At 36.0% G+C, this 24,396-nt stretch overlaps 1 protein-coding gene across 2 annotated transcripts in view; it reads left to right on the top strand.

Moving 5' to 3' along the window:
• Positions 1-24,396, top strand: part of tyw1 (tRNA-yW synthesizing protein 1 homolog (S. cerevisiae)) — a 129,615-nt gene that overhangs the window by 82,903 nt on the left and 22,316 nt on the right. For both annotated transcript variants that reach the window (XM_087283138.1, NM_001077156.2), the window contains 1 exon segment: positions 9,393-9,503. In XM_087283138.1, coding sequence (XP_087139264.1) covers positions 9,393-9,503 — 111 coding nt within the window.

The following is a 24,396-nucleotide window of genomic DNA, read 5'->3' as shown; positions in this document are numbered from 1 at the left end:
AACAAAACTTTTTTTATGACCCCAAAATGCCAATGTCATGAAAAGGGATGACCAAAGCACATTAAAAACCGTTAAAAATCAAATGGGCTTAATCATAAATTAATTTAATGTTTGCCAGTGGCTGCCTGGAAATTAAAAAATATTAATTTTAATAATATTAATAAAATATTAATAAAAATTATAAATAAAAAGTTTATTTTTGGATAAGTTTTGAGGCTTCAAAAGTGTTCAGTTGGGGTTGCATAAACATTGAAATGCAAACAAGTTCTTCATTAAATATTGAAGCGTGTAAGGCTGATGAAAGTCTATTGGAATTCGTCTCAAGATTTCTGTGTCTCTAACAAATAGGAGAATCTGTGTGCCCTTGCATGGTTGAGCAGTGTAGGGTTCAGTTAAGTGCACATAGACAGAAACCCGTCCCTCCATACTAAGTGTGTCCTTGGGATCTCTAGCACTTCGGTTTTATAAGTGCACTTTTCAGCACTCAAGGAAACCTTACAAATACAACACATGACAGATGAAAGGGTTTGTGCTGGAATTACCAAGTAACTCGTTTCCTGTTGCTCGTGATCTATTTGGAATTATTTGACAATCTTGGTTTGTTTGTTTGACAGGTTTTTTTTTCTCTTTCCAGGAGTGAGTGAGTTTGTAGTTGCTCCTGCTCTTGTTAGACCTTTTGCAAAGCTGAAAATACCAAGCACAGTGGTTAGCGGAGGTCAGACACAAAAGTTGCAATATGTGTTTCATAACTCTGTACTGCCATTTCTTATTATTTCCACCCTGCTTCTGCTGACTTCTTAGAGTTCAAAATGCGATCTGTTCTTTTTTTCCAAGTCGCAAGAACTTAATTTCTTTTACATGTTAGATTAAACTAATAGTAGCATAACTATTCAATCATTTACATAATTAGTTAGTTAGCAGTGTTCGGGGTAATGCATTAGATGTAAGACTGACAATACTCTGGGGAGGGGCTTGGACCAGCCGTAAGTTTCTGCAGATTTTGTGTGAATTGAACATTTAGAAACAAAAACTGTCGGGATAGTTTACAGTTTGACCCAAAGAATGACCAGTCTGGTAGATGAAGAAGAGCCGGAGTCAGAGATTTAAATAAATAAATCAAGTTTACTGAAGATAGTTTGCAGTTTCATTCGCAGAAGCCAGCTTCAACATTCGCAATGAGTTCCTAGGCCGCTCTGCTCACAATCACCAATCAATAACAATTACACTCTCACATAACGTCATTAACTGCGTCATACATATAGGTGTTCTAGTCTGATTTGTTAAAACACAGACTAGGAACATTTCCACGTGGGGTTTGTGCGTACAATTCTGAACATTATCTTAAGCATAAACGTCAGACATCTCTTAGACTGATTAGAGCTGACTCCAGACCTGTTAAACAGATCAACAATCAAATAGAACACACACACATAAAGTATAATCTGTTTCTTATCCAAGGCTGAGTGTACTCTCAGCCGTCTTTATCAAAACTGGTTAAAAACCAGTAGAATCTACATACAGGCAGTTTTATCCTTACTACACCAAGTCTATCTTGAATAAAAAGTAGAATCACTTTAAAATAATTAACCGTAAAAATAGCAAAATCACTTTAGACATTTTAGACAGTATTAACTCGTCGAAATAACAATAGAAACAGTTGCTTCCTGTCCTCAGCCCTCAGTTCCACTCAAAGTCTCCGTGACCTCTGACCTAGTTTGATGGCTTCAAAAAAAATAGTTAGAGACAGGCAAATGCACTGAACATTCTTATATTAAGCAATGTTAACTTATTCATTAATTAAAATCAATTCAGTTAAATACTGAGAAACAGGATGATGTAAAGGATAAACGTTGGTCCATGATGAGATGGATTGGAGAGCAGAAATCTGAATTCTTCAAAACTTATGGGACAGTTGTTTAATTTTATTGGTGATTCCTAAAATGAAATTCAATCATAAGCTTGGCAAGTAGTTTTGGAGAATTTGATGTTTCCCCTTCTGACAGAATTCCTGAGCTTACTGCCCGAGAGGCTTTCCAAAGATGGCCGCCAAGTGAAATGACTTGTCTAAAAGAAACTTTAGTTATGCATAGTTTTTTTTTAAAATAGCTCTTATGTCCAGTGTTGTGTTTGTATTTATGATTAATTTATGTAGCACTGTTGTCCTGTGAGACACGATATTTCGTTCCTTTTTATGTCCACACATGTATAGCAGAATGACAATAAAGCTCAACTTTCCCAACACTGCTGTTAGTTAGTTCTCATTTCATTTTAATTCTTTGTAAACTTTGTATCATGTTTATTATTATCATGATACTGTAACACGGGGAGTGACACAGACAACTGGGTTCGAATCCACACGCAGGTTTATTGAGGAAGTCAGGCAAGCAATGGTCAACACGGGTGCAAATAGATATGTGAAGGAAGTCCAGAATCATAGTCAAAGTATCAGGCGAGAGGTCAAAAGGCAGGCGGCAGGCAGGGATAACAAGATTAACAAGGCTAGGGTTAACACACGGAAAAACAAGACAAAGGACACTCACTGTAATGTCACTTACGTAAACAAGACTCGGCAACTGGAGTGAGTGTGTGTGCTGATTAAGTAGTGTGTGTAATCAGTCCTTGAAAATCCTCTGGTGGTGCGTGTGTAATGAGTCAGAATGAGGAAGCATGTGTGTGTGAGCCGAGTGCATTGATAAAAATGTAGTCCAACAATGGCGGATTTGTAGTTCATAAGTGATTGCGCTTGCAATCCAGTGATCTAGGGAGTTACAATCACTGGTGATTGTGACAGATACATTATTTTTAACAACTTTCCAGGTAAAAGCATGTTTCATCAACAAGAGCAATGGGGTTATCAGAAATGCCGTAGTAATTTTCATTTAGTAAGTTAATGCTGTTGTGCATGCAAGCAGAAATGAACAGTATTAAGGCATTTAAGTTTTTATTGCAATGCAAGTCACAGGATATTCCTCATTAAATTATATATATTTAAATATGTATAAAGATTTTTTTTTCCAAAAAATACTTTTGGTATATACTGAAAAAAATTGGTGTACAATAAGATTTAGCAAAATTGCTAGTAGCCCTAACCCTAAGTAAAAGATTATAAATTTCGAACTAATTGATAAATAAAGGCTTATCAATATATTTTACTGACATTTTGGAGATTTCATCAAATGGTTAGTTGGATGTCCGAGTAGAAATACTTCTTGACATTCTGGCGCCTAGATATGGTTTGCTGCTTTGCTTTAATTTCTAAAGTCTTAGAACACTCCACAACATCCTACACAGATGATATGATTGTCACGTTTGCGTGATCAAAACAATATCAAAACGGGAACAAAAGATTGCGGATTCAAGTGCAGATTTATTTACAGTGCAAAAACATAAAACAAGCTGTTCAAAGTACAAATAAACCACAAAATCAGAAACTAAAACAGAGACAAGGCTCAGGAAACAAAACTCGAAAAACTAGACTAAGCAAAAATACAAAAAAAAAAAAACACGATCAGGAACAACAACTCAGAATATCAAACTTACTGCAGCACTGGGAACAAGACAGACAAGGTAGACAAACGACGCGATAACAAACTGTGGTGAAATGGTTGTATAAATAGTCCAGATAATCAACAGCAACACAAAACAGATGTGATGACAGGTCAGTGTAGGTGTTCCGGTGTGTGCGCGGGGCATGTATGAAAATGTAGTTCTTTTTCTGGGACGCTGTAGTGCCTACAAAGTCCTAGTGCACTACAGCACCCTCAGGTGGTCACTGACGGATGTGACAATAATTCCTGTCTGTTTTGTTATGGCCCGTTATCACTGTGAGGTAATGTGAGGTAAAGAACGGTACGGTACGGGTCGGTACGAGTCACCTATATCAAACTTACGTTTCAACAAATGTCTACAGTAAAGCCTAACAGGTCACTCACATATCATATGAGAAGCACTTCTGACAAAACAGATGCTTTATACACATACATTCTTGTGAATAAATGTTTATTACTATCCTTTCTATGAACAAGATTTGATAATAACTGCAGGTCTCTGACAGTGCGAAATAGCCTACTGTAATGTCTGCAATTATATGAAATAAATAAATGCAACATATATGAACACATACAAACCCTTACAGTCTGCGATATGTTACCAACAACAGAAAAACTACACACATCATAAATAAAAAAATCATTAAAAAATAACATCAAATAGAGCCCACAGTCAGAGCAAAGCTCTTATATGTTACCTCTGTTAGAGAGTAATTCCGTCATTCCGAGTTAGAAAAGTCCAAACGGTGTTGATAATAGTTAAACATGGCAGTTTATTCATGTGTTAGGTTGCAGAAGCATCATTTGCTGCTGTTTATCCGGCTTCTTCTTTGTTTTTTTACGCTTTTCTCGTGTTTGTCCCTTCTGAAAGGATTGGATATCAGTGCGCTTAAGTGATCATGTGCAGTTTATTAATATGAGCTCAAGAAGTTTGTTATTTCAGATAGAGACAGTGAAACTGCTCACACTTTCAGACGGGCTCGTAAAACAACAACAGCACACAACAGATTTTGTTCTTCTTGGCTTTGTGGCTGTTCATCAAGATGACGACAGGGTTTGTTTGAGCTCGGGTCGACCATGGCTTGTTATTGTATGTAAATATTATTACGGTGTAGTGTCTCGGCTGTGTTTTTAAACATGGAACTTCTTTTTTTTTTAAATTTATTATTATTAATGCAAGAATGATGCATACAAAACAATGCCAGAGGTATATTTATAAAAAAAGAAAAATTATATAGAGGTACAAAAACTGAACTGAACCGTACCATACCACTCAGTGGAAATGGCCATTGTTTTAATGCATAGATATCAGATGAAGCACTGTTCTTTTAGGCTTTGTATTTAAACACCAGCCTTTTAGAGGTTTAATATTCACGAACACAAGTCTGTCACTATTAAATCAATTATAACACTCTTAGTTTCATTTATTCCTTCAAAAATGTGACATTCCATGACCATTGCTCATTATAGTAAGATTTTTATGACTGGGTTCTGAGATTCCATCAGCATTTCCAGCACTGTTGAACTTTAAATCATAGGTTTACTAAAAGCCAGAGTAAACTCGAGACAAAGCTCAGTGTCAGCATTTTTTCACTCTACATTTAGCAGACTCTATGTTGGCATGCTGCTGTTGAGGGTCTGGCATGTGTCTGTCTGTTTCCTCTGACCCGATGCCTCATTCAGCCTCAGGTGTGGAACTCGTGAAGATCTCCCTGACAGCTTTAAAACAGGCTGCTGCTTTAAATACTCACCTGCTGCCACATCACTCCAATTATCTCCAATCTTCCTCCTCTGTCTAGAACATGCACACATACATGAGCACGCCCATGAAGACCAGATCCTCCCTATCTTTCGCTGTCGACGTCCTTCCCTGCCTTGCAGATGCGCTAGTTAGCACGGATCAGGAACAGTGCTGACTGCGCTGATATCTGTACTACGACAGGACCCAACCAACCGCGTCAAGACATTCAGCCTATAGAGATGGATGCAGTTATTCTGAGCGCTGTCAGATTGTGACATTCGGACGGGTTGATTGACAAGGTGTAATAAAAGTAACGGGAGGCATGAAGTGTCCATTATCACTGCCTGTGTTTTGTGAGGTTTTTCTCCCCTTGAGAGTTTGTGAGTAATGATTGGGCTGGAGAGCTTGGTCTCCAGGACCCCAGGGCAGACACTATAGTTTGGAGAAGCCCTCTTAATAAAAAGAGATGCCGGTTTTCTCCATGTTCACCTGACTCTCTCAATAATAGTATTAAGCAGTGTCAGCAAGTTTATGTTGATGCAATAGCTAGAAATGGAACGTTCCATTTTAAGCTCTAAATTTTTTTGTCGGTTGTCGGATGTGCTGTACTGTATGTCTGAATTAATTTGCCATGAGTACAGCATAACTTCAGAATTAGGTGTGTTTTAATTGTCTTTAAGGTGGGTTGTCACAATACAAAAGTTTGGCAAATATGTATTACTCATTTTCAGATAAATAATTACAATAAAATTTGACATTTCTACACCTTCACATTATATTAAATGTCCTTGAACACTGAATCAGAAATATCGGTGTGTGTGTGTGTGTGTGTGTGTGTGTGTGTGTGTTTGCGTGTGTGCGTGTGTTTTATAACCCATCATTGTGTGAAAAACACTTAAAGCTTGCCTACCAAGTCCGGTATTTCAAAAATAGCAAAACGTACAGTTTATTTTGTTTTCCTATCTCTTCTGACATAGTGTAGTTTTTAAAGGGGTTGTCCAGAGCATATTTTTAAGGTTTGGTTGTGTTTATAAGAATCCAAGCAATGTGTACTCATGCTTCATTTGTAGAAAATCAGTTTTTTTTTTTTTTTCATACATCTTACTTTCATTATATACAGATACTCAGCTAACATGAAAACGACTGTCAAATTTCCTAGTTCCTCTGAAAGACCCACCCTTAAGAGGCTGTGATTGGTCAGCAAATATATTGTACTGTGAATCGCGAATCAGCTCCACATCACCAGGAAACGCTTGACACGTCTTCAAGCACACACTTTTGCTCTGTGTAAACGGTCAGAGTAGCTTTTAGCCATATCTGTTTAGATATGACAAAGCAAATGACACAAAGAGCACACAGTTGAGCCTCACGCCTGCTCTCTAAAATAAAATCTGCCAAGTGTCTTTCATATATATTATAATACACATGTGTAAGTAATATGAATCGTTCACATATCTTTTGCGAGTTCGTTATTTGAGATGTAGAACGCAGGAAAAAGCATCCGCCTAGAGACACACTGGAGCGCTGCTGAAGATTGTGGCTGTTTACAGTGGTTTGACTGATAAATCTGAATTTGTTGCTAAGTTGTTAGCGGTGCAAAACAGCATTTCCCATTGTTTACATCCTTGTTTACGTCCTCCCTACAGTACACCATTAACGCTAGAAACTGTGCCTGTAGATGATCAATTTTAATAAATAAAAATACTGACATGTTGTAACTAACAATCAACAGCTTCGTCTATTATGGTTGGAGAAGTTTTTAGCAGAATCTAGCACTGAACTGGGAGAGATTCTGGAAGCTCTCCTTTGTCATATACTATCTATATATTTTGGATAATCCTGTGGAACATAATTAAAATTAATATGTAAGAACTTCTTTCTTTGTGTCGTGTTTTTTGGAAGCCCAAATAGAGAAACAACAAGGTCTGTGAAAAAAGCAGTGTTTGGACTGCATTTTAGCTTCCTCTATAACATTACAGCACCTTTGGCCATGCCCCGCGATGTATGCATGTGGTGACTGCGCTTAGCCTGAAGCGCTTTTGATATCACTAGCCCGGATGTTTTTTGTAATCCCCAAATTCGTTCGCTGTAGGCTTTGCTAAGCTAACTCTGTAAAATACAATGTCTCCCTTTGCATTGAACTTTGAGCATCTTAGATTTAGAGATGTTGTTTATGTTCACACAGATACATTACACATCTAAAAGCTAAAGTTTAAAATATGATATCGTGGTGGGCCACCCCTTTAATGTTACATTATTTTATAATAATATAGTAATTTCAAATCAATTTAAAATAACTATTCACTTTGTGTCCTTTTTAGATATTTGCCAATAATCATGATCTTGTTTAGTTACGGTTAAATTATAATCATAAATACATTTATATGATGTAGGGCTGCACAATATTGGAAAAATCTGCCCTTGTGAAATTTTGTTTTGCTGCGATATGAACATAATTTACCAGGTGATTTAAAAAGCTCTATTTGAAAGATTTCTTTAATCTAGATCACCTGTGGGGGGATCAAGTCTTTTACTATGCAGTGCATCTCTATAAAATATAATAAATTACAAGCATATATTCAATTCATGTTTATTTCGATAGCACTTTTACAATATAGATTGTGTTAAAGCAGCTTAACATAGATGTTCTAGTAAATTGAAACTGTGTCAGTCCAGTTTTTACAGTTGAAGATCAGTTTAGTTCAGTTAAGCCCGGTAAAAATTCACTGCTGAAAGTCCAAACACTTAAGAACAAATACATTGATGAGCGGCTCCACAAGTCCCAACCAAGCAAGCCAGTGGTGAGGAACAAACTCCACCAATTGATGAAACTGAAGGACAAAAAAACATCGAGAGAAACCTGGCTCAGTTGGGCACGACCATTTCCCCTCTGGCCAAACTTATATAAATAACATAGTAAAAATTAAAGTGAAATAAACAGTGCTTTCTGATTTTCTTGGGAATTTAACAGTATTCAAGTACAGAAATTGAACAGTCAAACATAAAATAACATGGTCATCATTGTATAAATCATTTTTAAAAAGTATATTTAGTAATATGCTTGTCTTTTATTCTTTAATAAATAATCTAATCCTGCGATGCGACTATTGCGGATACACACACACATTTTGATATCGATGCTTAAACGATATATTGTTCATCCCTAGTATATGATATTGGCACTTATGTATTTAAATGAAAACAACTAAATTTACTATGTATTGTGTAATAGTCTCTGTTACTGTAACTAAATTACATTTCCATTTAATTCATCATTTTTTTATCGCATTCATCTTTTTATTTTGTCTGTTTGTTTTGGTTAACCAGTAATTCTGCTAATATTATTTCACCAGCAAATCCTTTCTCAATCTTTTGCAAATAATTTAGTATTTTAAAGCATTGTTTATTAATTCATTAGCATGTTATTCCAAAGAGCAAAAAGCTTTATTTGTAATCTTTTTGGTGACACTTAAGTTTAGGTCACAATTAATGCACAATTAAACTACTGCCGTATTACCTGAGTATTATTTAGATATTCACTGTTTATTAGTAGTTATAAATTATGATCTTGTTCTACATACCTAATCCTACTATTAGATTTTGTTGTATTTGGCTTAACAGTTTTTGGGACTCATCTAATACATTGAGTATAAAAGCATAAAAAAAGTAACCCGACCAAAGTTCTTATGGGTGGAAGACTTTTTTTGAAGACAATGAATAGTGCAGTTCCCAGTGATGTGATGCCAACTTTTCAGATGCAGATGTTTGTTTGCAAATGAAACAAGCCATACAATCTATCACTACCCAAAACTTAAACCCTACTTCTGCCTTACTAACTAATAATAAACACCTAATAAGCAGATTAATAAGCTGGAAGTGTTCCTTAATGGTTTGTTAATACTCTAAATTGTGACCTAAAGTCAAGTGTAGCCATCCTATTGTTTCAACCAATAAACTCACCCTTCCTGTTGAATTATCTAATTCCAATAAGAAATGCATCAGACTGCTAAAATGGGTTATGAGTAACTCTTCTGCCCAAGACTGTGTATGGTGCTCAAATCGAGCAGTAATTTAACCGTTCCTCTTTGTGTTTGGTCCTCCAGCAACAGCGTACGGTCTACAGACTGACCCTGGTGAAGGCCTGGAATGTGGATGAGCTAAAGGCCTACGCGGATCTCATCGCCCTTGGCCAGCCAGATTTCATCGAGGTCAAGGTATGCCTCTCACCCACCTAATTCAGCCATCAGCTTTTAATGAGGGTCTGCAAACCCTTTTTGGGTTTAATAGGTAAAACTTTATTAAGCCATTGCTGGAATCCCTAGCATTTCCTCCTAAGCCTTTTTGCAGGTAATGAACGAGCTCATTAAATTTATTCTCCTAATGCATGTGCCGAGAGTTGGTGAATCAAGGTAGGATTGATTTTGACCTCAGATAAGATGAATTTGTAGTGTTTGCTGCACAAGCTACTCAATGAAATGCCACAAATGCCCTGGTTTTGGTTTGAAAGCTTGATTGGTAAAGAAACTGTTTAGATATGCTGCGCTTGTCTCTTTTGTATTTATTGGAAAAAGAGTGTAAATTGTTGCCAAGATTAACTAAAACACCAAACAAAATGTGTCCCTTGTAAAGGGTACACCTTTTTATCAAGACTTGTATGCCCTATTATATTGTAAATGATGCCTTTTTGTGAAATTTGTAAGAACAATTTAATATTTTGGACTTATAAAATGGACCATTGTTTTAGATTATGTCATCTGGTTGCTTCGGCTCTGGCGCTCTATCTGTTCCTGTAACACAGCACAAATGGGAACGCAAAAATGATGATCTGATACCAGTTGTGCAGCTTTTGCTTGTAGTTTTGAGTTGAACAACACCTAAAGAGAAGTGATAAATGTATTCACTTCTTTCCCAGTTATAAAAAAAGAGAAGATGCCTAATGACAATTTAAGCTTTTTGTAAGCTGCAGCTATGGGGCGAACAGGTAAAGATACTGTAGATATAAGCATACACCTAAACCAAATAACACACCATCATTGTTCATATACACAAAGACTCTAAACACTTTCAAATATTGAGTGAAATTCGCATAAAAAGATCTCAGGATGTGAACATGCCAATGATTGTCAATCACTGAAGGAGAAAGTTCAAGCTTATTTGTGGAGAGACCTGGTGATTGGTCAGTTTACCTGCGGTCAGTAAGTGTCCTGTTTTCTCCAGGTATGATCGATGCAACAGTGAAGATGGAGTGTTGGCATGTTTGTTGTCTAGCATTTCTTTTTTCTGCTTCTTCTCACCGTGAATTTCACTCCAGCAATTAACATTACTACTTGTGGGGGGAAAATCCAAAAACCAAAAAGTTCAATTCAATTGATGTACAGTATATTTCTGTAGCGCTTTTACAATGTACATTGTGTCAAAGCATCTTACCAAAGTAGTTCTAGTAAATTGCCCATTCGCTAAGCCCGCCCTCCTTATGTATGCGCCAGTGTCAGACATTACAGGGCCATAATTAGTCATTTTTGGCAAACAGGTGGGATATCCGAGAAAGCCAGACAAATTAGGACTGCGGTATGCAATACAGGGGTATATTCACGACATAATACGCAACCGATTAGAAAATAATTGAATCAAAACTAAAGCTAAAGCCTCATTCGCTGACCATTCAACGGCTTAGTTCATGCACAGCAGGAGAGATGAAATTTAAAAATAGTTTAATAGTCTCCTTCCAGTGTAATAATCAAGCAACTTTGCTTTCATACCATGGCTATAAGTAGGCACAATGATATTATGCAGTGTCTGAAAATTATTCTTTAAGCCATGCAATTGTTGATACCAGGGGTGCCCTTTAAGAGAAAACCTATGATAAGTGAATTTGAAATTAACTAACCAATCTGCCAACTTCAAGTATAAAAGGTGTCATTTGTTTGTTTATTTATTTATTTATTTATTTATTTATTATTGACAGGAACAAGGAGAGATTTTATGTTTTCAGCTTCATTTTAGTCAATGTAATTACATACTAATAAAGTCATGAACACACAGGGGCTTTCACTCTAGCACTTTTGGTTTGCACCCTGGTTTGTTTGACGTCAGAGTTCGGCACTTTAGTTGCTGTGAAACTTTAGTTTTCATAACGTTTATTCAAGTGTGTGTGTGTGTGTGTGTGTGTGTGTGTGTGTGTGTGTGTGTGTGTGTGTGTGTGTGTGTGTGTGTGTTGGTCACTTAACTTAGCAACATGCGGGACTGATCCAGTGCAAACACAATGATAATGTTTTCTTGTCTCCTCCTATTTCTGCATACATCACTTGATGTTCTAAACATTTTTAATATTTTTGAAGCAGATAGACACAAGTGGCTCTCTCTATTTTGGTTTTGATAACAAAACCAAAAGATTCAGTGAAAGCAGAACAACTGTGATATGTGTACGTCTTTCTATTTTGGTGCTTTGCTTTCGTGCTTTCACCTAGTAACAGTTGTACACCCAACAGGAGTTTGAAGACCCAAGCGTACCAGGGTTCAGAAGACAGTGTAAACACAAACTAGTCATGAAGTTGGACCCGGCAATCGAAAATATAAAAGCACCCTAAGGTTGTTGATTCTTCCTTCTGTAGGGATATTCACAGTTTTTACCCAAAAATGACCAGTCTGTCACATGAAGAAGAGCCGGAGTAAAAGAAATATTACTGAAGATAGTTTGCAGTCTTATCAGCAGAACACCAGCTTCCACACTCGTAAATCAGTTTGTAGGGCGCTCTGTCTACAATCTCAAAACAACAATTAAATTCTCACACAACATCATTAGCTGCATTATACATATAGGTGTTCTAACCTGATTGGTTAAAACACAGATAGACTTCACAGAAATATCTCAAGTATACAAATGTCAGACAGCCACTTCAGAGCTGACCCCAGACCTGTGAAATGATCCAAAAATTAATAAAAACACACACAAAGTACAATCTGTTTCTTACTCAAGACTGAATGTACTCTCAGCCGTCTTTATCAAAACTAGTTAAAAACGGGTCCAATCTACACCCAAACTGGCAAAGAAATGAACTTCAAAAGATTTAACACATAAAATGTCAAATAAATCAGGAAACAGTTGTTTTCAAATCTTCAAAAGGTCAGGGGCCTCATGTATCAACGCTGCGTATGCACAAAAATTTTGCGTACGTCAGGTTTCACACTCACATTTACTAATGATGAAATGAACATGAGAATGTGCGTTGGTCCACGCCAACTTCATGGCGTATGTGCAGTTTGTTTTATTTCCATTGACGACTCCTTGAGGCAAGCACAACAATTGCCGCATCAGGTACCATCTGAAGATGAATTTGCATACGTGAATCGGAAACTTTCCATTCAATAAATGTGCAAGTAATATGTGATGCTCAAATGTGCTTAACATAATACACACACTTATTAATGATTCCTACTTGTCTTACTCGTGATGAAGAGTAGGCAAAATCTGATATCTAATGGAAAAAAAAAGAAAAATAAGGAAACCGGTTCAGGAATGATTGTGTCAAAACATGTTGCCATGCGCTCTGAGCTATGCCACTCGTGCTGGTGATGTTCCCTCGACTATCGCTCAATTAGCTCATTCCAACGAGGTGTCCAACGAGACCCTACTGCGTTACACGTAAACGTAAAAGTTTTTTTTTTAAACCTATGGACATTTACAGTTGAAGTCAGAATTATTAGCCCCCTTGTTGTTTAATAACTCCTCTCTAATAACTGATTTATTTTATCTTTGCCATGATGGCATTAAATAATATTTTACTAGATATTTTTCAAGACACTTCTATACAGCTTAAAGTGACATTTAAAGGCTTAACATGGTTAATTAGGCATGTAAGAATAATTAGGTAAGTTATTGTATAATTATGTATTGTTTTGTAATCAATCGAAGATGAATATAAAGGGGCTAATAATTCTGTCCTTAAAATGTTAAATAAAAAATTAAATACTGCTTTTATTTTACTTTTAGCCGAAATAAAGCAAATAAGACTTTCTCCAGAAGAAAAAAATATCAGACATACTGTGAAAATTTCTTTGCTTTGTTAAACATCATTTGGGAAATATTTAAAATAGAAAAAAATTGAAAGGGTGCTAATAATTCTGACTTCAACTGTATATGCATTTATGAATGTATTATATCATCTTTGCGTCAAATTACAAAAAACCAATTGCCGCTTATGTGAGGTGTTTCTAATGCAGCGTCTTTGGAGCTGAGAGTAAATTTGACATTATTCTCTCCTCTGGCTGCTGTCATCTGTCTCGCACAATTTATTTCCTTTTCCTGAAAGTCTTGATAACACCATCGATGAGTTTTTCTTTTATTAGTTCAGCAAATGGAGTTGAAAAAAAAAATTGTTTTACCCTCTTCAATTTACTGCGCTCTAAGTTTACCCAACTATGACGCCTTTCACTACTGAGAAACCCGGAAATGTGAAAAAGATCCATCATAAAGATATAAGAAATTATATGTGTTACTCCTGAAGCGGAAATCCATCAGAAAATCCGTGCCATCACTTCATTATTACTTTGGGAAGATTGGCTTGTACGTTTTTTAAATCTCTCCTAGCCATTCATTCCTTCTTTTCAGCTCAGTCCCTTTTATAAAAAAAATTAGTCATGGATCTACAGCACAAAAGTTTAAGTGTAAACAAATGATTATGGAGTTAGAATTTCAGGTCTCTTTCATTTTAATAACGAAAAGCCTTCAGTCATTTTTTTCAGAATGCACTTTACATTTATTCCATCTTTCTAATGAACCATGAAGACCCGAGTCAGCCACCTGTGAAATGCCAGGATTGTTGCATTTAAATAGTCATCTAGTGACTTAAATGGCCTTTTAATGAAATGCTAGTTTTTAATTCAGACTCTCATCCTACTTAATCAATGTGTCCTCAAGATTAATGCAATTGAACTGATTAAATCGCTGCCTGTTTTTATTTGCCTTAATGCAGCTGGAATCTGTTGACCTGTTTAATTACACCGGACTACTTTAATTGTCCGAATGTCTAACCGATTCACTCGTGACCTGACGCAGCACAACATCACATAATGTTTTGTACAGTCTCTAAGCACTCTTTGCTGTTTTTCCATCCAGTCCACATCACATCAGCTAACTATCGTTTTATTCACTCTCATTTCTCCTGTGTTCAGCTGCAGTTTGCATGAAATCTTCCAGGTATTTTTTCCCCTCCTGCAATCTTATCTTCACATTAGCAGCTCTTTTTTTTATTGTGGTGAATGGAGGGCTGTTATAAAGAGATCCTGAGAATTGCCCATAATCTCATTAGGAGTCAACATCCAGTAATATGACCCATGTGCTCCTGCCCCATAGGAAGTTCACATCAGCGCATTCACATTCAAAGCAGAGCCACTTCAAAATAAAGCCAGCTTCAACTATGACATGCTGTTACCTAGCAACAATAATCGCCCACTTTGCTGGAGCGCAGAAGGCTGGATTTACGCCTTCTTCACTGGGATAAAATAAAGGCCATGAAGAAGTGAGAGGAAAATATTGCTGAGTTTACCCTGTGAGAATCTCTGAGCCTGCATTCATCTTTTAATCACTTGTCAGAAAATGCTAATGTAAAATGTTTTCTTTTATTTGATTATTTGAGACATTCGGTGGTGTTTGATTTCGCAAACTTAAACTGGTTGTTCACATATAGCTCTGATGTAAAGATTTAAATGATATATAAATGCTCATCTTACTTGTTTAAAGAGATTATTTGTTTCTAATATGTCGTTTAATTTCAGCATTCCAATGCAAACATATTTTTTGCTGATTCACAAAATTGGTTACACTGCTATAATTATCACATCAAAAATTCTAGTGTAATTTATAGTCAATATTATACTGTATTAAACCATATTGTTTTATGCTGTATATTAAATCGTATTATGCTGTATATACACTATCTGACAAAAGTCTTGTCATCTATGCCAGTTGTAAAAGCAACAAGTAATTACTTGGCTTCTAGTTTGTCATTTAGAAAAAAAAAAGTGGCTGATGAATCTGATAAATCATCTGGTGAACTGCATCCCAATCATCACAAATACTGCAGAAGACCTTTTGGAACCCACACGGCCCCAAAATTCTCATAGAAATCAGTCAAGTTTGGTGAAGGAAAAATCATGGTTTGAGGTTACATTCAGTACGGGGGTGTGCGAGATATCTGCAGAGTGGATGGCAACATCAACTGCCTGAGGTATTAAGACATTTGTGCTGCCCATTACATTACAAACCACAGGAGAGGGCGAATTTTTCAGCAGGATAGCGCTCCTTCTCATACTTCAGCCTCCACATCAAAGTTCTTGAAAGCAAAGAAGGTTAAGGTGCTCCAGGATTGGCCAGCCCAGTCACCAGGCATGAACATTATTAAGCATGTCTGGGGTAAGATAAAGCAGGAGGCATTGAAGATGAATCCAAAGAATCTTGATTAACTCTGGGAGTCCTGCAAGAACACTTTCTTTGCCATTCCAGCTGACTTTATGCAGTTATTTGAGTCATTTCAGAGATGTATGGATGCAGTCGTCCAAGCTTATGGGAGTCATACACAATATTAATTATTTTTTCCACTGCACCATTACTCTATATACTATACTGTACATTATTTCTGTGACAAGACTTTTAAGTAAAGTCAGACCTTACTGTCCTAATTAAATAATTAAGAATTAAGGCATGATTATATTTTAATTTGGTAAAATAAACGTAATCTAGAGGCCTTTGCCTTTCATATAAACCACTTCTGATACCAAATGATCAACTAGAAGTTATAATTTGTTGTTCCTAAACTTGGATAGGCGACAAGACTTTTGTCAAGTAGTGTATTATAGTATTTGCATACTGTTTTGTTAACTATGGTGAATACAAATAAACTGTAATAATACTGTGATATACTTTAGTTTTCAGTACAGTAAACTGTGGTGTATTTTAGAATATTACACCCTGTAGTTATAGAAAACGACACTATTGGCCTTTATATTATTTTAGTCATTGTGTTTCAGAGCAACTGCAAAATCACCTTAACAGGCTATAGTATGTATAGTATAGAGCAGTGGTTATCAAACTTTTTTCATCAAGTACCACCTCAGAGGAAAAAAAAAAAAGTCGCTAAAACTTTATTTTGATGGCCCATTTGAGTATTAGTAGACTATTAGTAGACTGTCTGTTGATACTGACATTTACCAGTCCTTCAGCATTTAACTGACTATAAGAAACTTTGCAAGTACATGTCAACTTACACTAACTCTAATCCCATCCTTTACCTATAATTTAATAAAAATTAGTTGGCATCTAAATGCAATGTAACTTAATTAAACAAACGGACCATCAAAATAAAGTGTGACCAAATTGTCTCTCCAAGTACCACCATAATGAGCAGTATTGAAATACAGTAAAGCAGCTACTGCTCTGTACAGTTCAAAAACGAGGCAGTTTCATTCCTGTTATTAAGAATATTATTTTCAGCCACTTTAAACATTATAAATAGTTGGAACATTAACACTGTACTGTACTTGTATGTAAAAAAAAAATAAGTTGCTAAAAAATAAAAAGGTCAATATTTAAATTAAAATTGTGCTTTTAAAAGTTAAAACCGATTTTTGAATAGTAAAAAAACAAAACAATACTGTACTTAATGTAAAGTTTTAACGTATGGTATCCTATTTATTAACACCTGTAAATATAGGCTATATGTCATCATATTAATATATAAATCATTTTTTAATATATGTAGCATTTACATAAAACATATTTGATTCCTCCTCGTACCACTAGAAGGAAACCCGCATACCATTTGAATTGTGGCCCTTCTGAAAATAAGTTTGCTCAAATTAAAAACATTGTAGTTTTTTGTTTTTGTTTAATATTTTTTACCTGTATATTTGCTTAAATTAATACAGCCTCGATGAACTTCTAAAAACTTAACCAAAGAGTTAAATATTTGACCATTTGTTTTATGCATGACATAGTGCATATAAAAATGATGCATTTTACACAATATACATTATAAGGAATATAACATATATTAGCATTTTACTCAAACACCTAGAAATACAGTTAATCTATGAACCAGGGGTCGGGAACCTTTTTTCAGCAAATAGACATTTTTGAAAGACATTATTTAAAGAGCCATTGGGTATATTATAACTACTATAAATTGTGTGTGTGTGTGTGTGTGTACGTGTGCGTGCGTGCGTGCGAGCATGCGTGCGTGCGTGTATTTAAAAACATTTTTTTTTCTTTCTTTCTTTCTTTCTTTTTGCCATTACCACTCACGAATGTTGTTTGAATTTGCGTGCCGAGATTGTTGCGATTCAAGTTAATCCACAGTGCCACACACGCGCTTTGGTTGAAACGTCCTTTTATTGTAAACTGAGTTCTTATTAATTTGGCTGTAAAAAAAATACATCAAACATGGAATTGTAATTGTATTTTTAATAGGAAACTGATTTCTAGTGACAGTTTCTAATTTTTTAAACTTTAAAATATTATTGAACTGAGAGACAGCTGGAGAGCCACATTTTTTGGTCAAAGAGCCACATGTGGCTCCCGAGCCATAAGTTCCCTACCCCTGCTATAAACTGAAGATTTTCAAGTGGTCTTTTAATTTTTTTTCCATAGATGTTTTTAATATTAGCTTGTCTTATTTGATCGTTAAACCTTTTGTGCCACAGTTCTCAGTAATTAACAAACAGACCCAAAAAACCCTAAAAATTAGCTATGATTAGCTATATTTTATCTCAAACTCATAATTTGCCTCATAATGATAGTTATTAAAGTAGTAGTTGGGTTTAGGTAGGGTTAGGGATGTAGAATAAGAGTACTTTATAATTGCTAATAAACAGCTAATATCTTAATCATTGGCAGGTAAAAAGCCACTTGATAATTGTGAGAATTCATCCTTAAACTGAAGTGTTAACATGGCTCTTGATCCATGCCTTGATTTGACTAAAATAAACTTAAACTATTAGTAACTCAACCCAAAATCACCTTCTCCAACACTGACTTGTTACTAGCTGCTCCTTTGTAACTCATCCATTTCATTTAGTGTGCCCTTTATTTAGACAAATGAGGCTTAATCCACGCCAAGGCCAGGAAAACAAGTGTCTCTGGTGATTAAACATGGTTTATATGTAGCCAGACATCACATTTCTTGACATCTCATTTACTTCTATAGGACACCGGTGACCCACTCATCAAACTGCTGGCAACGGCCGCATTGTTTTCTGTATGTTTGGCCACTTTTATAGATGTGGAGCAGAGCGGTGATGTATGCGGAGGGTAATTAAGTTTGGTGGAGTTTGATATGTGTTTGTGTGAGTTATGGAGGCGTTCAGCCCCTCCAGCTGTTCGACCCGAGTGCAGCTCTCGCCCCTGCAGTAATTACAGCGGCCAACAGCTGCTCAAAACACCTCACTTTTCACAGCACCTTTGTGCATCCTTCTTCTTGATTTTCTACATGCAGGAGCTGCTACATACTGCTGGAGAAATGTTTACTCAAACTGGCAGTCGACAAATGCTTTTTTTGTTGTTGTTGCCTGTTTTAACTTGCTTAGTTTGATGTGGGGAAAAAGTGAATTTTATTGTTTGGAATAATGCAGATTGAGTTGGGCACAATAAAACCACAAATGTGACCCTGGACCATGAAACCAGCTATAAGTGATTTGTACGTCTCCTGAAAGATGAATAACTAAGCTTTCCATTGATGTATGGTTTGTTTGAAATACAGTTATTTGAAAATCTGTGGATTGACAAATCTAAATGTTGAGAAAATTATCTTCAAATTTGTCTAGATGTTTAGTGATGCATATTATTAATTAAAAATTTCTTTATGGAATATGATCTTTAAATACAGACTTCAAACATTATCGTTTTGACTATTTTCACAGATAAACCCATGGTCTACAGTCAGAAATATGCATTGTGACTTATGAGTCTAATATTATTACAGTATTTAGAAATATTTAACAATGAGATGGCTAGTTAATGTTAAAGTAATAGATATTATCATCTAATATCATCTAAAATAATGCTAGTTCATAAAAAAAACATTCATTTTAACTTCTTCGATGTATTAAATAATATTTATAGATAGAAAATTTTGCATAACATAGACTGCTCTGATTGATACTTTTGAAACATTTCTTTGTTAGTTCATGTGAACTTTTGGTTAAGTTAACAATTTAAGTGTTAATTTAACTCTTTAGGGCTCTATTTTAATGATCTAGGCGCAAAGTTTACGTGCAGAGCGCAAAAGCATTAAGGGCGTGTCTGAATCCTCTTTTGCTATATTTTTGGACAGAAAAACACGCTCTGCGCCGCGACGCATGGTCGAACAGGGTTGTGCTTATTCTCTAAATGAGTTACGAGTTTGTTTTGAGCAAACCGTGCATTAAACCAATGAGAGTTTTATCTCACATTCCCTTTAAGAGTGGAGGACTTTGTAAGTGGAAAAACTGAACGCCTCATTATCGAGAAAACAGTTAAACAGAGCATCTGCAGTGCGAGAATAAAGAATGAGCCTCCTCCAATCAGCTTTTACTTTCTCTTTCTCTTTCATAGATAAGGAAACGGTGTCGTACGCACTCCATTGGAGACATCTATTAGCCTACATATTAAATTTAGTTTGTAAGGTGCAAATATTTGTTTTAAACTATTTCTAAATTCAGTTCTAATTTCCAGCAAATGAACAATAATAACGTAGTGTGGTAAAAAAAAAACACAATTAAGAGATATATCCAAACACGCATGCTATGCCCCATATGGTCCAAAACCAGACATGTGGACAAATCTAAGCTTTTTTTTTTTAATAAAACAAAAATAAGTATGAATATATTAAATAATACTACTACTAAAAATTTGATACAAAAGCAAGCTTTGCGCTGTACTTTAGACCTGCTTTCAGCTGGCCTATTGCACAGTATCTTTTTAGTTTTTCAAAATAGCAACGCGCCAACGATGCCCCCTAACACACCTCTTTTCTAGATTGGAACACCCATGAGTCCACAAAGTGACGTAAATGGATTTGCTATTTAAACAATGTGGCGGAATATAGAAAAATTAGAGTTGCACTGGTTTGAAAATTGCAACCCATTGGGCCAAACACGTCTTGCGCCTTATTGCGCTGGTTGTATGATAGGGCTCTTAATTTGGTAAAGTTAATTCAAAGTGTACTTAACATTATATCTAAATAAAAGTCGAAAAATGTAAAACATCAAATGCTAAAAAGGAATTCATTATGAAATTATATTATGTATTAAAATGATTGTTCATTAAATCCATGTGCACCTCATGTGTCATGAAAAATAAAGCTTAGGTCTCTTTGATTGCCCCCTGGTGGCTGGATGTCATACACATCAGAAAACCACGTCTTCTCTGTTCATACCAAGTGTGCCACAAGCCTGCGTTTGAGTGAAGGTCTTGGCCGTTAGATCGCCCCCTGGGGGCTGGCTGCAGTACAAATCATAAAGCCCGCCTCCTCCGTGTTAATGAAGGAGATTTGAGCCCGAATAAAAAAAATTATTACACTTGCAATAAAATGTCCCGAAAGATGGTTCTGGTCGATTAAGGCACTGGTTATTGTGCTGAATTAGGTGCAGATCTTCATTTTTGTAAACAGTTTGTTTTTAGCAGTAATTTAATGCTGGGCGTGTCATCGTGATTGACAGCTGTGATTGACAGTTTCTCAAAGCAGCGCGTCTGAGCTTCGGCTGGAGACTGAAGTGTTATTATTCGATTTCTGTGTTATTTTACCATGATAAAATGAGTTCAGCAGTAAACTACAGTTTCTGACATACATGATCCTGGTGGAACACTGTTTATTCGCTTAGGTCAGGGCTTTTTTCGGGCTTTATTAGTTTGCTGATACACGCCTAACCACCCAGATAGCAAAACACACTTGGGCCAGTTCCGGCTAGATTCTCGCCTGCCGGAGACTTACTCCTCAGAGCTCAGACTTGACTACCTCTGCTGGACCTACTCCAGATGCCTGGACTCACTGCCCGATTCCAGCCCGAGTCAATCGAGCCAGATGCGGCGGCCGAGCGAGCCGGCGCTGCCGCATGCGAGCCGGAATCAGCCCGCGACGCCGCGAGTAGGTTATGCGCTGCGGCCCGGAGCTTGCGCGATTGAATATAAAAAACCCTCATATTTGTTAACGTTATTACATCCATTTGTGTTGATATGACAGCAAACGCATGCTGAGAAGTTCGGGGGGCGTGGTTGATTTTACATAAAGCGTTTGGTTGGAAGCTCGACTCCGCTCATTTTCGCGGCTCCTCCTCTGGCTCCATCAGACAGTCCTTCTGCGCATGTCAAGGCTCCAATTTCAGCAGTCTTTTGCGACAGTTTGTGCCCGTCAAGCAGGTGTTTTGCCCTCAAAGCGTTCAATGGGAAAAGGGTCATTGGTTCATACAGTCAGTGGTTAAAATCAGTAGCTATTGCTTTGCTGAAAAAAAAAAATCATTAACTAGTTTTTCATCAAAACAAGATAAAAATGCCAAAGAAAAATGATTTTCACTTATAAATTATTTTATGCACCCCACTGACATGGACAAAATGATACATTTAAAAATTATATACATTTATTAAAAATTATATATATTTTTTAAAATAGGAAAATGGCATATCAGAAGCTTCTCAGATAATTATGTTTTGATTCAAGAATAGACATTTGTGCAGTAAAATGCAGTGTTGGGGAAACTTACTTTTGAAAGATTTAAATTACAATATTGAGGTAATCTCCCAAAAAGTAAGTAGTTGCATTGCTTACTTTTGCATCACTTACTTTATAGAAAACATGCATTACGTTACTTTTTCACTTTTTTTTTCTTACCTGGCTGAACTTTTTTGCCTCCAGAGCTACACATGCTGTATATGTGATTATTAAAAGTTTAAAGCAATGTTTTGTCCTTTTTTTGTTAAATGTTTTAGATTTGTCTTATCAGTTATTGAAATCACTATTCCTTGAGACATTCCCCATTTTTTTCTTCGATTAGTTCAAGATAATTATAATGCACTTAAAAATACATTTCCATCGTGTAAAGACTGTGACCTGCCATCTTGGTTTCTGTCTGTTCCACCGTGATGCAAATTCTCTCATTGAGTGTGTTATTCAATGTGACTACATTTATTTTAATTCAGCAATGATTTTTATAGCGATTTGATTAAACTCAGAAGTAACTCGCTACTTAAAAAGTAACTCAAATATAATTTTTTTAAAGTAATGCAGTACTTAGAAAAGTAATATTATTAACTAACTCGCATTACTTGTAGTACACTACCCCCAACACTGGTAAAATAAGACAGAAAAGGAACCTAGTGTGTAAATAAAAATAAATGTTGCCAGTTTATTGTTCATAACTAATTAAATGCAATACAGTTTTAATTTGTTGTGTTAAGACTCATGAACAGTGCACACAAAGTCTGTCCTGTTCTCTCCAGTGCAAGAAGAGGATTGTCATTGATTTAGTTATTGATTGAATCATCATTCTTCCACAATTAGTACGACAGTATTAGAGCATTGGTCATATACCGCTCATTTCTTTTCATTAATATCACATGCTATTAAATGCTTTTCCATATCGCCTTTATCAAGTTAATCTTATCTGCATTTGTGTGGCTTATTAAAGCCATGACAGTAAATGTGTGTCTTTGTTAGTTGGGGCAGACAGGCTTGTGTTTTCATGGCCTCATTGATTTATCAGGGCATTTCTGTAGGTAATCATTATTCTGTGTGGCTACAGAGCAGCCAGATAAGAGCTGGGCTTATTACTTTACTGCCAGACTGGGCATATCAGCTTTGGACATCAGCCACAGCCCAAAAGACTGAGATGAGGAAACCAAGAATCCTGTCCTTTTATTCCCACTGTCCTCACTGAACAGTAACATGCACTAGGATATTTATAATGCATCATATACTGCTCCTAGTGAAAAACAAGCGATTACATTTGCTTTATTGCTTCATACTCTTTATTTATTTATTTATTTATTTATTTATTTATTTTTTATTTTTTATTTATGATTATACTGTAAAAGATGTTGGGCTATCATTTCAACCCAATTTTGGGTAAAATATAAACAAACTCAACTAAATTAAATTGTGTTGTAATTTGAATGTAGTGTTGTATACATTTGCAAATGCTTTTATATGTTCTAAATCACATATTTGGTAAAACAAAAATACCAAATTTACAAATCAGCTGACAAATCTGCCGCAAACATAATAATCTATTTTTTGTGTGTGTATATATATATAGACGTATAGACGTAACTGATATGATGCGCCTTTGTTTCAATTCTCTTGACGCCTCAGAGATGTTCATCTATTGATTGTCTAGTGTAATAGAGTGCTAACATCTCATCGAGATGAAGACTGAAACGAGATAAAGCCTGACAGAATGGGTTTTCGCTCTATCACAGGATGAGTAATGTCTTTTCAGCAGCACAGCTACTCCTACACACAGCAGACCCATGAACCCATGTGGCCGCACCACAAATGAGTCCGCTTTCCATCCAGCGCTGATGTGTCACCTGTTTGCTTGCCAAGGATTATTAATAACTACTTAACATGATGTGTGAAACAGAGTACACGACCTGACTTGACACCATTTTGTCTCACTGTCCACTAAGACATGATCGTATTATTAATGAAAACTGATTGTGTTATTTAAATAGAGCGTAGTATGAAATCAGATTTTTAAGTGCTATAATTATTTATCTTGTGCATCTACCAACCCAGAAAACATGAAAAAGGACAACCCAGTAACTTTATTTTTGTTAGGGTTTATCTGTAAGCATTTAAAAAACTGTCGGAAGTCACTTGGGAAGTAGATTTTATTACCTCAATCTACACATTTCTACCCACAGCACCATTGCAGCAGCTGACATTTCAGTTTACTCACCTGACAAAAGTCTTATCGTTGATCCTAGTTGTAAGAGCAATAAATAATACCTCGACTTCTAGTTGATTACTTAAAAAAAAAAAGTGGCAGAAGGTAGATTTTTCCAATTAATCATTGAACTGCATCCCAATCATCACAAGTACTGCAGAAGACCTATTGCAACTCTTACAGAAATTAGTCAAG

This window comes from Danio rerio, chromosome 15, assembly GCF_052040795.2.
Source record: "Danio rerio strain M-AB ecotype USA chromosome 15, GRCz13ab, whole genome shotgun sequence".
NCBI lineage: Eukaryota > Metazoa > Chordata > Actinopteri > Cypriniformes > Danionidae > Danio > Danio rerio.
The sequence above is the reverse complement of the archived record's forward strand: the minus strand, read 5'-3'. Positions and strand labels throughout refer to the sequence as shown.